The 12,877-nt window shown below is 44.5% G+C and overlaps 1 protein-coding gene across 1 annotated transcript in view; it reads right to left on the bottom strand.

Moving 5' to 3' along the window:
- The window catches only part of UST (uronyl 2-sulfotransferase), a 332,908-nt gene that overhangs the window by 100,723 nt on the left and 219,308 nt on the right, over positions 1-12,877 (bottom strand). Inside the window, exon 5 of the mRNA XM_003811525.4 lies at positions 11,811-11,964. Coding sequence (XP_003811573.4) covers positions 11,811-11,964 — 154 coding nt within the window. The remainder of the gene's footprint in view (positions 1-11,810; positions 11,965-12,877) is intronic.

The following is a 12,877-nucleotide window of genomic DNA, read 5'->3' as shown; positions in this document are numbered from 1 at the left end:
GCTGTATTCAGTGATGTCATGTTCGTAGTTTGAAATCACCATGGTGAGAAGTATTTACACCACAGAAATTGGCAAAGTTACTAAACAACCCCCCACCCCCGCCAGAGGTGGTTATTAAACATTTATGAGCATACCACTACTTATAATTTCTGAAGTCTCTGCCAGTTTAATACCTTAAAAGTGACATATTGCTTTAATTTGCAATTCAAAAATTATAGATGAGGCTGAGCATTTTTTAGATTATCTGGAATTTTACTTGTAATTTTTCAATGGGGAATTAGTCTTTTTTTTTACTGATTTATAAGACTTCTTATATCTTAATATCTTTAAGAATAAATTCTTTGTCATATTTGTAAATATTGTCTCCATTCGATTTGCCTGTTAATGTTGCCTATAATGCCTTTTTGTGAAATAAACTGTTAAATTATCTAAAGACAAATCTAAAATTCATTTCTTTTGTGATTTCTTCCATTGCCTATGTGCTTTGCCATCCTCTAGCTCAGTCACGTCTCCTTCCACAGGATAGACAACTCACAGCCTCCGTGGCTCAGATACACATCCTTCTGATTTCTCACATTTTACCTTTTTAATCCATCTGAATTTATTTGATGTATGTTGGGTTCCTTAACGGTCTAATTTTTCCTACACTATTTACTCATAAACCTATCTTTTCTCTATTGGTGCATGATGCTTTTTTTTCTAACTGAAATTTTATTGAGATAACTGTAAATTCACATGCAGTTGTGAGGCTCTTTGATCAAATAATAATAATATTATTATAATGATGATAGCTAATATTACATTTAAAGATCAGAAAGACATAGGAGTGTTTTAAGCAAGACAATGACAAAGTCAGATACACACTGGACACTTTGATCATGGATTGGAAGAAGATGAACTGGAGACAGGTTGACAGTATCTGGCACATTATAGGTGTTCAGAATATGTTGAAATTGCACATGCAAGTAGGGAAAAGAGGCAAACATTGTTGGAGCTCCACACATCCTCGCATCTGTTATTGGGTGTTTAACAGGGAGCTGTGACGGGTACTGAGAGACAAGATGATATTCTATTATCAAGTTACAGTTTAGTTCAAAACATAAGACTTACAGACATGAAATAATTTGAAGGGTTTAAAAAGCAATGTATGAGAATGTAAAAAAGAAATACCTGAGTAATAGTTACCAAGAGAAATAAAGATGAGCGGTCATCAAGGCTGGTTTCGGCTAATTTTATTGCCTTGGTTTAGGACCCTTGTCTTCATCTCACAGGGTTTTTATTAATAGTGATAAGACATAGAATGCCATCGATTATACCTGACATTTATCATCAAAGTTTCCTTTTTAGTTGTTGAACTTGATAACTTTGTCTTATACATCTGCTGACTCTTTCTACAAGTCTTATCCAAGTGGTTAATTACAAAACCCGGAAGTGAGTGAATAATGCTCTGCAGAGGGTAACGGGACAGCCGTCTTACTATAAAAGTCAAACCAGTGTTATTTCACCTCTAATGCAAAGGGAGATGCATATGCAAACTTTTAGCTGAACGTTGATACAATTCCATTGTGTTTTTACTTTGTAATATGAAATGCAGAGCCATTTTTTAGGAGCCAATGCCTTACCCATTAGGCGGCTGGGGCTTCTTGCAGATCGGTGTTTTAAAAGCTTTGCTTGTCATGAAATTGAGTAAGCTTTGGTTAAAATTCTTTCATTCAACTGTGAATATCTGCATGGGTTTAGGATCAGAGAAAAAGCGGTTTGTTCTAGAGGCTGTGTGATTTTGTAGCCAGTTAAGCCCCCACCTGTTCCATTTATTCCTGGCTGCTTTCCCAGAAAGCACATGGGATGAAATCAAACTTCTTATGAAATTTCTGCCAAACCACTTCTACTGGTATCATTTCTACGCTGTCTGAAACACTCATTGGTCAATCAGAAAAGGGAACAAACGTTGTTTGTTACATGTGCTTAGCAAATCTCAATGACTATAAACCAGACCATCACAATGTCCAGACTAGATTATTTATTGTATAACTTGTTCAGGTATTTATTTTTTTTAATATTATAAGGCAAGTTTGAACTTTCAACTGCATTTCAGGAGATTAGGCATCTAAAATACCTGTTTCTATCCAAGCTTATTCTGAAGCTCCAAGATACTTAGCATGGCCTTGGCTCCCCACCTACCCACCTCCTTTTAATAATAAGCTCATGCTAACATCGACATCATGCCCCATGCTTTGGGAAGAAGCCCTCAATATGGTGATAAATGGTCAGACATTCCCTCTTCTTACTTTCCATCCTCCTTATAGTCAAAAGTATTTTAGTCCTGTCCTTCAACTTCCAGCCATTAGAGGGCAAGGCTGCCGCAGCTAACAAATCCTGAGTCTTGTTTTGAGAAGCCTGAGTGAAGCAAGTATTTTTCCAATTACACACTATCTAATTCAATTTACATTTATTAGAAAAACTGCCAGCTATTTCATGTTAATATTGACATTTTCATAAGTACTCGCAATTAGAATTCAAGCTGAGATTCCAACAAATCTCTTAGATGTTTTACACTTACTTTTCCTGTCTTCAGACTTTGCAAAATATTTTGAAGAACACGTTTGGAGATCATTCAGCCTTTGGGGAATTTATACTGTGTATGTAAAACAGCTGGGCAGGGAAAAAAACATTACAAATGGCAAAGCAATTGAGGACAACTATAGAGGCATGCCAACTTCTGCAAAAATAAGTGTGGGGTATAAAATTCAAAATGTTAACAAAGTTAAATGGAGCCATTAGTTTTTTACTTTATATAAAACTTCATCCCGTAGCTTCTTTCAATAGCAAGCCCTCTGACTGCATTCAGAGAGCATTTCCTGACTGCATTTAAAATGTAGTTCTACTCACCCACATCTTTTAATTTAGCATTTACATGTCTTTGTATGAATTGGCCTGCATTTAAAGAATGTCACATGTCTCTTTGAAGAGATGGCAATGGACTCCAAGTGCCTCGTCAACCTAAATAAAAAGATGTCCAGATGCTAAAATATTTCATTCATCAAAGTGCTCATTCTGTTTTACTGTTTAAAGCATGGCTTCCTAAAGTGAGATCTGAAATGTATACTATAATGCACGCCTTGGTTTCTGGATAAGAAATATTATTTACTTCAACTTCAGAAGAAAGTCTGACTTAAGACATTTATAGAATATTCATAAATACAACACATAATATTGCACTATATCATCAAACCTCTTTAATGACATTTATTTGCATATGCCATTGAAAAGCCTAACAAATAAAAATGTCTAAGGGGAAGAAGGCAAATACAGGTTTTTCCAAATGGGCAGAGGATAAGAAGGTAAGCTTCCATTAGGCATTCAGGGGGTGCTTCTCTCAGTGAAAACAGCTCCTGCTAATACAGTCAGGAACGGATACGTTGTTAATTCCTCAGTAGTTCTCAACCTCAGCTACACGTTGGCCTCACTTCTGAAGCTTAAAAAAAAAAAAAAAAAAAAAATCCCAAAGCCCAGGCTGCACCCTAGACCTATTAAACCAGAACTTTCGGGTGTGGGACCCAGGCATCAGTAGTTTTTAAAGCCTCCACAAGTGGCCAAGGCTGAGAACCACCGCCTTAGTAAATGTTAGCCACCTGCCCCAGTAGGGGTGCAGCGCTGAGCGCCAGCGGCGGGACACAGCTGCAGCAGCTCCGCTGACTCACAGCGAGGGGCGGGGCTCACAGCAGATGAGCTCAGCTGACAGGTGGCCGGCGGATGCACCTGGCTGTGCTCTGGCGGCCCTTGCGGTGCGTGCTCCTGATGGGACCTTGCATGGAGACAGCAGGTCAGGCAAACCTGCCTTGGCAGCCATCAGAGCAGCGTTGCTTCCCCCACAACTGGGACATCTGGAGAAACACTTTACTGTACCCAAGCTCCTCACCTCCCTAAGCCCTCCGCTCCTGCCAAATAGGCGGTTCACCAGAGTGAGCCTCTTGCTCTCAGGCTTTTACACACTTTCTAAAGTGTCACTTCACTTGGAACAGTCCCCTCCTGCTGTCCCCAGAGCCTTACTTCTGCTGCATCTTCTTCTACCCCTAAAGACAGCACCCACCTCTCCTCTGTCCGCCTCTCCTTTTCTGGGAAGCCGCTCCCAACAACCCCAACTCTTGCTGGTTTCGTTCCTCCCCGCAATTTTCAGATTGCTAATTTAACACATCCCAGCCAATGACAAGTCCTATATGGCTGCACTGAGCTATTATTAATATCTCCTTGTTGGTATTAAGCTTTTCAAGTTTGGGTCTTCTGTTGCTAACTAGGCGGCAAGCAACTTGAAGCACAGCGATGAGTCTTCAATGTCTTTGTAATTGCTCCCTCATTGCTGCCCCTGACCCCACCTGGAGCTGCTCTTTGCACATGGTTGATGTCCCATAAAAACTTGCTCCTTGGTTTATCTTGCACTTGGATCACTGCAGTAGCCTCTGATCTATCTAGCTGGTCTATCCACATCGACTTGAAGCCCTTCTCTACTCTGTATGTTGTAGCCAAAGTGATTCCTCCCACAAAATGTAAAAGAGTCAGGATGTCCTGTAAACATGCCTCTTTTGCTTTAAGTCCTTTAGTGCCTCCCCAGGGATCTTTAAGACGGTCTGGGAGGCTCTGTGGGGCCCACCACCTGCCTGCCCACATCACTGCACCCAGCTCTTTCCTTTCTTCCTCAGCTCGCCCTGCTTCAGCTTCCCTGGTTCTTCCTCCGTGCTGTGTTCCCTTCTGCCACAGGGCTTTGTATGTGCCCTATGCCTGGGTGTTCTTCCTTCTCCTCTTTCCCTTCAGATATAGCTTAACCAACACTTCTCTGACTTCCAGACTTGCCAGCTGCCCCATTCAATGCCTGGACAGCGCCATGTCTCTGCATTGTAGGATGCAGCCTACATCCTACATGTAGGATGTGATGCAGCCACTACTTCACATACATCTGTATGCTTTTGGGATGAATGCCTGTCTCCCTGGCAGTCTGTGAGCTCCATGAGGACTGACAGTGTCCATTTTAGCTCAACATTTTATTTCCAGTTCCTACAATAGCTCCTACTACACAGAAAGTACTAAATCAATGTTTATTGAGGGAATGAATGAATGACGGATGGATTGGTGGATGAGTCACTAGCAGAAGAAAAAAAAAATGTATGACTGGCCACTTAGTTTTGCAGACTAGGGCCAGGAAAGCCATGGTTTGGTGCCACTGCATAGTAGAATGCACAGTGGCAAGCACTTATAAGTGGCATAGCCAAGTGTCAGAATGCCTGTCACACCCATGTCCCCTCCACAGTTCCCTCTCCCCCCTGCTAAGTTGTCCTTGGTGACACTGTGGTAGGCAAAATAATGGACGTCGAAGGTGTCCATATCCTAATCCCCGGGACCTGTGAATATGTTACCTTGTATGGCAAAAAGGACTTTGCAAATGTGAGTACGGTTACAGACCTTGAGAGGAGACACTATGCCGGATTATCGGGGTGAGCCCAATCTAATGACATAAGTCCTTAAAAGTGGAGAGCCCTTTCCAGCTGGGCTAGAGAAATGAGATGGTAGAAGGAGAGGTGTGAAGCATAAGAGGGGCTCAACCCACCGTTGGTGTCTTTGAAGATGGCTAAAGAGAACTGAGAACCCCTGGGCAGCCTGGGCACTGACACTTGGGTGCTGGAAGTGGCTCTAGGTCTCAACAACTTCTGGTTTCCATGTGGCTTAGCTGTGCTGTGGTTCATGTGCTTCCCATGGGGCCTGGCTCTGCCTGGCATTCGTTTCCTAGTCTTCACTGGCCTGCAATCCTTTTGTCTTCATTCCCACAGTTCTCCTGCCCCCTGGCTCCTGATACAGAGGTAACCTGGGTGACTCGTAAGCCCCTTGTAACTAAGGTAGCCTCATGCAAGTTCCCCTTATTTGTGGTTTGATCTTAACCACCACTCAGCCTTCTCTGGGATCGCCATCCTGGTTCATAAGAGGGGAATGAGGAGTGCTCATACCTACACCAGGAGAGGCTGTGAGGGCGGACGCCCTAACATGAGGCAAAGCATGCTAACCTGCTACACACTACACACATGGCTGCCGTTTGGTGGTAGCACAGGTGGCAGGGGGTAGCATTCTATTCTAGCTCCAAAATCCCTTTGTTGGTCCCTCCTCTCCTCCCTTGCCCCTTCCTTCACCCATCTTGTTTTCTGTTTGCCTGAAACTCCCAGGGATACCCTCAGGTCTTGCTAACCCCCAGAAGTGGCCTTTGGTCCTAAAATCACCTGTGACTCCTGCTTTAGATACACCCAGGACGAATGTATTTCGCAGCGTATCTCTGAAGCTGGGGCTTCCTGGTCCTCCATGCTCCTGGATGGCTTGCCTCAGCCTGGCGGAGCATTCGGCTCTGGCGTGCCTTTCTCATTACTCCTCGGAGCGGGAGAGTGCGCGTGTATATGACTTTCCAACCCAGGGCCTACAGGAGCTTAGGTTTCCAAGTAAATAAACACAAGACAAATGTATGCCAGCGGGCTGGGATCAAAACACATCTCCAGCTGTTGGGAACACAAAGAGAAGTAGTTTCCTTAGAAACAGGTTCCCGGGGGAAGGAATCTAGTGAGGCAATTTGAGACCACAGCAGAAGCAGACCTGAGGGTTCAGGACCCAGTATGTCCTGAGCCCCAGGAAAACAGCAGCCTCTATGGACTCCCTGAGCAGAGGAGCTCCAGTTCTGGAGGAAAAATGGCCCCTTTAGGTCATGTGGAGCCAGTAACGGAGCCAAGAGGGTGGGAGCATCAATACTGAAATGTGTTCTGGAGAGTTTTAGCTTCCAAAGCACTTCTGTGTAGAATGCTCAATAGACTCTCCCAACAACCCTGTAATGCAGGCAAAGTAGGTAATATGGTGCCATTGTACAGATGAGACAAGCAAGGTTCACAGAGGCTAAATCCAAGTCACCTAGCTAAGGCAGCTGAGAAGGGAATATAAAGACACCTTATCTTAGGCCCCTGGCTCAGCCTACAATTGGAAGCTAAATTTGAACTAGTTGAAGACCAAGAGCGTAACTTTCTTACCGTCACGTATTTGGAAAACACAGATATTTAGTGAAACACTTAAAAAGCAGACAATCCAAAGCCCTTCTTCATTTTATTTATTTAAGAAAAACAATGCCTTAGAAATAGAGGCAATGCTTGAGGTTTCTTTCGCTCAAAGGACAGTCTCAGCTGGTTGGGACAGAGTGGAAATTTCCACACGCTGGTATTTCATATGTATACTTTCAAAGTTAAAGGACATTCAGAGTCCAAAACTTTCAAGTCGATTAAAATGCATAGCTTTCTAAAAACCTTTGCTGACTCTGGCCAATTTTCAGACTTCTCCAGAATCCAACAGGGCCAACATGATTCACTGAATTCTTTATGAATTAAGAAGCTGTAAATTACACATCTTTTCTTTTAAACATGCATTACTTTCCACACTTTACAGCCAAGCCGAATAAACAGTGTCACAGAGGCAGTGTTCTCTCTGGGAAGATTTTCTCCCTTTTCTTCCTATTCTTCAAATGGAGGATGGCCTAGTGAAGTGGCAATAATGGTTAGGGCAGCAGCCCAATTTGACATTTTTGAGAACTTGATGTGTAACCAGCAGCGTGAAAATGACAGCATAAGAAATCCGCTTTCATGGAAGCTCCAAGATTGGAAAAGGGAGTGGCTTCAGCAGGAATAAGATGTTCTCCCTCATCTGGAGATGACAACAGTTGCTCTTCATTAGAAAAAGCTTTCCACCATTCATTAAATATGGTCTGTGTGCCAGGTATTTCCCTACCCTGGAAATAAAGGAGGCTGGACATGAGCTGGAGAAGAGTCTCAGGTGCTGGGATGTGTCCAAGTGTGCCTGGGTTCAGAGGACCCCCACCCCCAAAAAGGAGGCAGCCACCTCCACATTGGGGAGTTTCCAGCTCTGGACAAAAAGAAATGAGCCTGAGACAACTGCCTTTTCACAGTATGGCTGCTAGAAGTTGAACTTGCATCTATGCGAGCACTAATTTATTTAAAAATGATTTTCCAGGAAATGCAAAGGAAGAAGAGTTTGGAAAGAAATAGAAAGTTTGAGAAAAGCTAGCTGTTCCCAGAAAATAAGGTATAGCTATAAGATGCTTGAATATTTGAAAACAAATTGCTGTAACAGCGATGTCTTTGTAAAGATGGAGAGACGATGTTACATCAAATGATTCTGCTTCAAAAGCGTGGGACTCAGCCCAGTCCTCTTCTCCCTTTACCCTTCAGGAACGTAAGGTCTGAGTGGGCAAACAGCACCGAAGTGGAATCAGGAGGTCTGGATTCTCCTCCTGGCAGGGACTTCACCCCACCCCGAATCCCAGGCCCGTTCCCACACCTGTAAAATGAGAGAGTCCTCATCCTCTTTGGGGTTCCTGCAAATCCTAGGATTCCTTTACCCTTTCCATTTTCTTCCAAACCACCCTGCCTCACAAGATGATATTATTTCATCCTCAGAGCAGGCTTGGAGGCAGGCGCTGGCCACTCCCAGCTGTATGCTAAGCAGCTCTGTGAGGCTCAGGGCCAGGGGCAGAACTGCCCGAATTTTGGCAATGGGATAAAGCAAGGGGCTTTAGAGCACTGAGATCTGGAACGACGTGGTAAATCAGCAGACCCATTTCAGGCCAGCAACCAAGACCCTGTGGGCATGCGGTGTGCAGGGAAGGGCCTCCGAGGGGAGGGGTGGCCCGCAAGGAGGGGACAGTGGGCTCCTCACAGCTGCCTGCGCCCCGCTGAGACATAAACAACACCCTCTTTTGAGTCAAACAACTGACTACCCAGCCTTTGCCAAAATGAGGACAGACTCTTCTGAAAGGGGGCAATTTTATTTCAAGGGTCTAATGGGACCAAGGAGATGGAATTAAAAGTTTCAGCTATTAAAGAAAGGCAATAGACCGTCTTCTTCCAAATAAACAAACTATCCTTTGAACAAGAAGACAGCCTTCTAACCAGGTCAGGCTGGAACCAGATCATGAAGGGGACACCCCTCCCCCCCACCACCAGGCTCTCCTCTCTTGAATCTGAGCCCCCCGAGTTTCTGCTGTGCTGCTTTGGGAAGCCCAGTGCTTTCCTGCTGGGGCCTTGCCAAGGATAGATCTGATGACCTCATCTGACATAGACCCTTCCCGAACACGGTGCTTACATTTGGAAAGGAGCCCCTACAAATTTCTAAGGGCAGAATTCCAGGCAGGGAAATCTCTCTACAATCTCTCAAGTCACATAACAAAGGCAGTTACCAGCTCTTCAAAAATATAACACTTGCCCCAACTACCAACTTTCAATATTTTATGACCTTTTTAAAAAAACTCCAAACCAGGCTGGGCAAGGTGGCTCACACCTGTAATCTCAGCACTTTGGGAGGCTGAGGTGGGTGGATCATTTTAGGTCAGGAGTTCGAGACCAGCCTGGCCAACATGGTGAAACCCCGCCTCTACTAAAAATACAAAAATTAACCAGGCGTGGTGGGAAGCACCTGTAGTCCTAGCTACTGGGGAGGCTGAAGCAGGAGAATCGCTTGATCCCCGGAGGTGGAGGTTGCAGTGAGCAGAGATCTTGCCACTGCGCTCCAGCCTGGGCAACAGAGCAAGACTGTGTCTCAAAACAAAAACAAAAAAGAACAAATGGAAACTCCAAACCATAATTTTTTCCCCTCACATTTGCCACCTTTCTCTCTAATGATTGCAGCTTATTATTTGTGTGAGTGTGTGAAAACTGCATTATATGAAATGATTTACAGGATGGCAACAGAAGCTTGACAGAGCGGAAGAAGCTAGAGCATTCCTCTCAACTCTTACATTAATATTTGAAGAGTAGTGTTCATAAGACGTGTTTCTGTATTGTTGGTTTTTTGGCATTTTCTGCTGTCCTTTGGTTCTAACTTTCTTGGCACGAGGATTGAATCAGAACTATGAAAAAATTGTCTGGATTAAATGGAATGTATGCTGTTTTTAAAAGAACATATAGATATATTAATCAAGGTCCAAAACAAATAATAAAGATAGAGAAGACATTATTCTTGTAGTGTTTCTATATTCTGAATACACGTCTCACCAAATAAAAAACATATAGTCATATTCATAACCTATAGTTTTTTATTTTATTTATTTTTAATTATTATTATTATTATTTTTTGAGATGGAGTCTCGGTCTGGCACCTAGGCTGGAGTGCAGTAGCACGATCTTGGCTCACTGCAACCTCTGCCTCCCGGATTCAAAGGATTCTCCTGCCTCAGCCTCCCAATTAGCTGGGATCACAGGCACGCGCCACCATGCTCGGCTAATTTTTGTATTTTTAATAAAGACAGGTTTTCACCATGTTGGCCAGGCTGGTCTCGATCTCCTGGCCTCAAGTGATGCACCTGCCTCGGCCTCCCAAAGTGCTGGGATTACAGGCATGAGCCACTGCGCCCGGCCTCATAACCTATAAAGAAATAGATTAGGGTTTCGCCATAAAAACTAAAAAAAAAATGGGAAAAGCCACTTTTAAAATATATCATCAAAGGAAGAAAATAAAAATAAAAATAAAATCATCAAAATATTTCACTGAAGCCTTAGGTAGTTGATCAAATACTGAAGGTGAGTGGAAAGCCGTGGGTCTGGTGTAGTCGTCTGGCCCTGGCTGAGACACTTAACTTCTCTGTATCTCAGTTTTCTCTACTCTAATCATGGATTTGAAAACATGAACGTGACACTGAGGGGACATCATCCCCAAATGCTCCCAGCCTCTGAACATCCACTTCCATTATGTTTTTAAAATGAGATGAGGAAGCAGCCGTCCTGGCCGTGGCCCTGAGATTCGGTGCTTTTCTCCAGCGGCAAGGCTGCTGCTGACGGCGCATCAGCAGTGGCCTCAGCTCTGGGCGATCTTCCAGCTTTGGGAACAACACCTCTGACTGATCCTCAACACTTCCTTCTTTCCTGCTTGTGCCCGACAACAGCCCAGGATGGGTCAGGGTGAACCCCAAGGGCTGTCTCAGACACAGAGACCAGGATTTCAGCCTCCTGGGCACCAGGCTGTCAGCTCCTCAGTACATGTTTCTCAACACAGGGATGGGAAATGTACCTTTCGTTCTGGTGCTGAAAGAAAGACGCGCAACTCCGCCCTCCGTTTTTGTTACCAACCTCTGTGCTGCGGAAATAATTACTGGGCTCGAGACTAACATCCCTTATGGAGCTGAGGGTCCCAAAACAAGTCCGGAGAAAGCAAACAATTACTGGTGCAATGACAGGGTTCTATCGCGCTGTGGTGGAAAGAACCCAGACTGTGAAGGCAGGAAACCCGAAACAGTCGGTCGCAGTTGCGCCCTTACCTGAGAGGTGACTGTGGCAAATCCCACAACCTTTAGAATCTCAGGATCCTCATCTGAAAACACCTCCCCCTCCCAGAGTGGTCATGGGAACTGAATGGGCTGAGGGATGAGAAGGGGCTCTGCCGCCCTCTAACAGACACCCCCCAACACCTTTGTTCTTCTTAAGCACTACAGTGCTAGTCAGGACTCCTTAGGAAAGACTGTTACCGCTCTGGGTCCCAAAACCTAGCACTAAAGACAACTGAGCAAAGCAAAATCAGAAAATAATTTGAGGAAATGTTCATTAGGATCTGGGTCACCCGGAACCAGTTTCTCTCGCCAAGACCTCCTTCCTGCGGAAGCACCCTCTCTGCGCCACGCTCCACGGAGGCGCCAAGGAGAAGGCCTGGGAAGGGAAGAGTGAGCCTTCCCTGGTGGAGGGGCCACTCCTCAGGCAGTGGGGAGACCGCCTTTTGCATGCAACAGGACTTACCAGGTAGCGCTCCTCCTGCCTCATGCTGGGGGTGCGGATCATGTGATTTTGTTCCCCTCTCCAGTCTCCAAAGCGACGGAAAAAATAGTTGGATAAGAACCGGTTGACGGGGTCTCTAATGATGTTGATGTAGACAGGCTGGTCTCCTCCAAACCTAACACAAACATTGAGTTCGTTACAACCCATCACTGCAGGAGGAAAACAGGGCCTACTTAGACGACATCTCCCCTCCCCTCTAGGTTAACTTATTGAAAGATGACCTCCTATGCTAAGGTGCCAATGACACGTAATAAGCAAACGGTGTTTCCTGATAGGCATTTTATTATCATGCAGGAAGTGGGGAGGATGATACCTGTTCCAGGTACCTGTTGAGGGGCTGTGAGGACATTTCATAGTATAGCACGGTACAAACCACGCCATTGTGCATGTTAAGGAAGAGATGGTGTCTAGTTTTCTCACCAGGCTGTAGGTTTCTTGAGGATGGGGGCCACTCTGTATTGGATTTAGTATTTCCAATGGCTAGAACAGAGCCCACAGGGACACAATTGGCCCTCGGTGAATGTTTCAGTTGATTGGTAGGTTCTGACTGCCTTGCTGGGTGAGATGGCACTTCCTCTATATTGTAATTCAAACAGTTCCGGGTCAGGTGCTCTGCAGTAAGGGAGTGAATAACAGCCAGTCTTCACTGAGCACTCGCTGTTCACCTTGTTCTAAATACCTCATGTAACCAGCTTGCTGAAGCCCCATAACACGTCAATGGAGTAGAAAAAATAATTATCCTCATTTACACTTGGGGAAACTGAGGCAGGAATAAGGTTCATAACTTGTAGCTGAACTAGGATATGGGTCCAGGCAATCTGGCTCTAGAATCTATGCTCTTAATTATGGAAAAGTGATTTCCGGAGTTGAGGAAATTTTGTGTGGGATATCAAGAATGAAATAAAATTCAACATAATTATCCTCAAGTGATGGCAAGTGGCTTCAGATAAAAATAAAGCAAATAGCCAGGTGTTCCATTTTAATTCCTTCCATGAAAGGATTAGATGAATCCACTAAATCTTGGCCCA

The sequence above is a fragment of the Pan paniscus genome, chromosome 5 (genome assembly GCF_029289425.2).
Source record: "Pan paniscus chromosome 5, NHGRI_mPanPan1-v2.0_pri, whole genome shotgun sequence".
NCBI lineage: Eukaryota > Metazoa > Chordata > Mammalia > Primates > Hominidae > Pan > Pan paniscus.
This window is presented reverse-complemented; position numbering and strand designations above follow the sequence as displayed.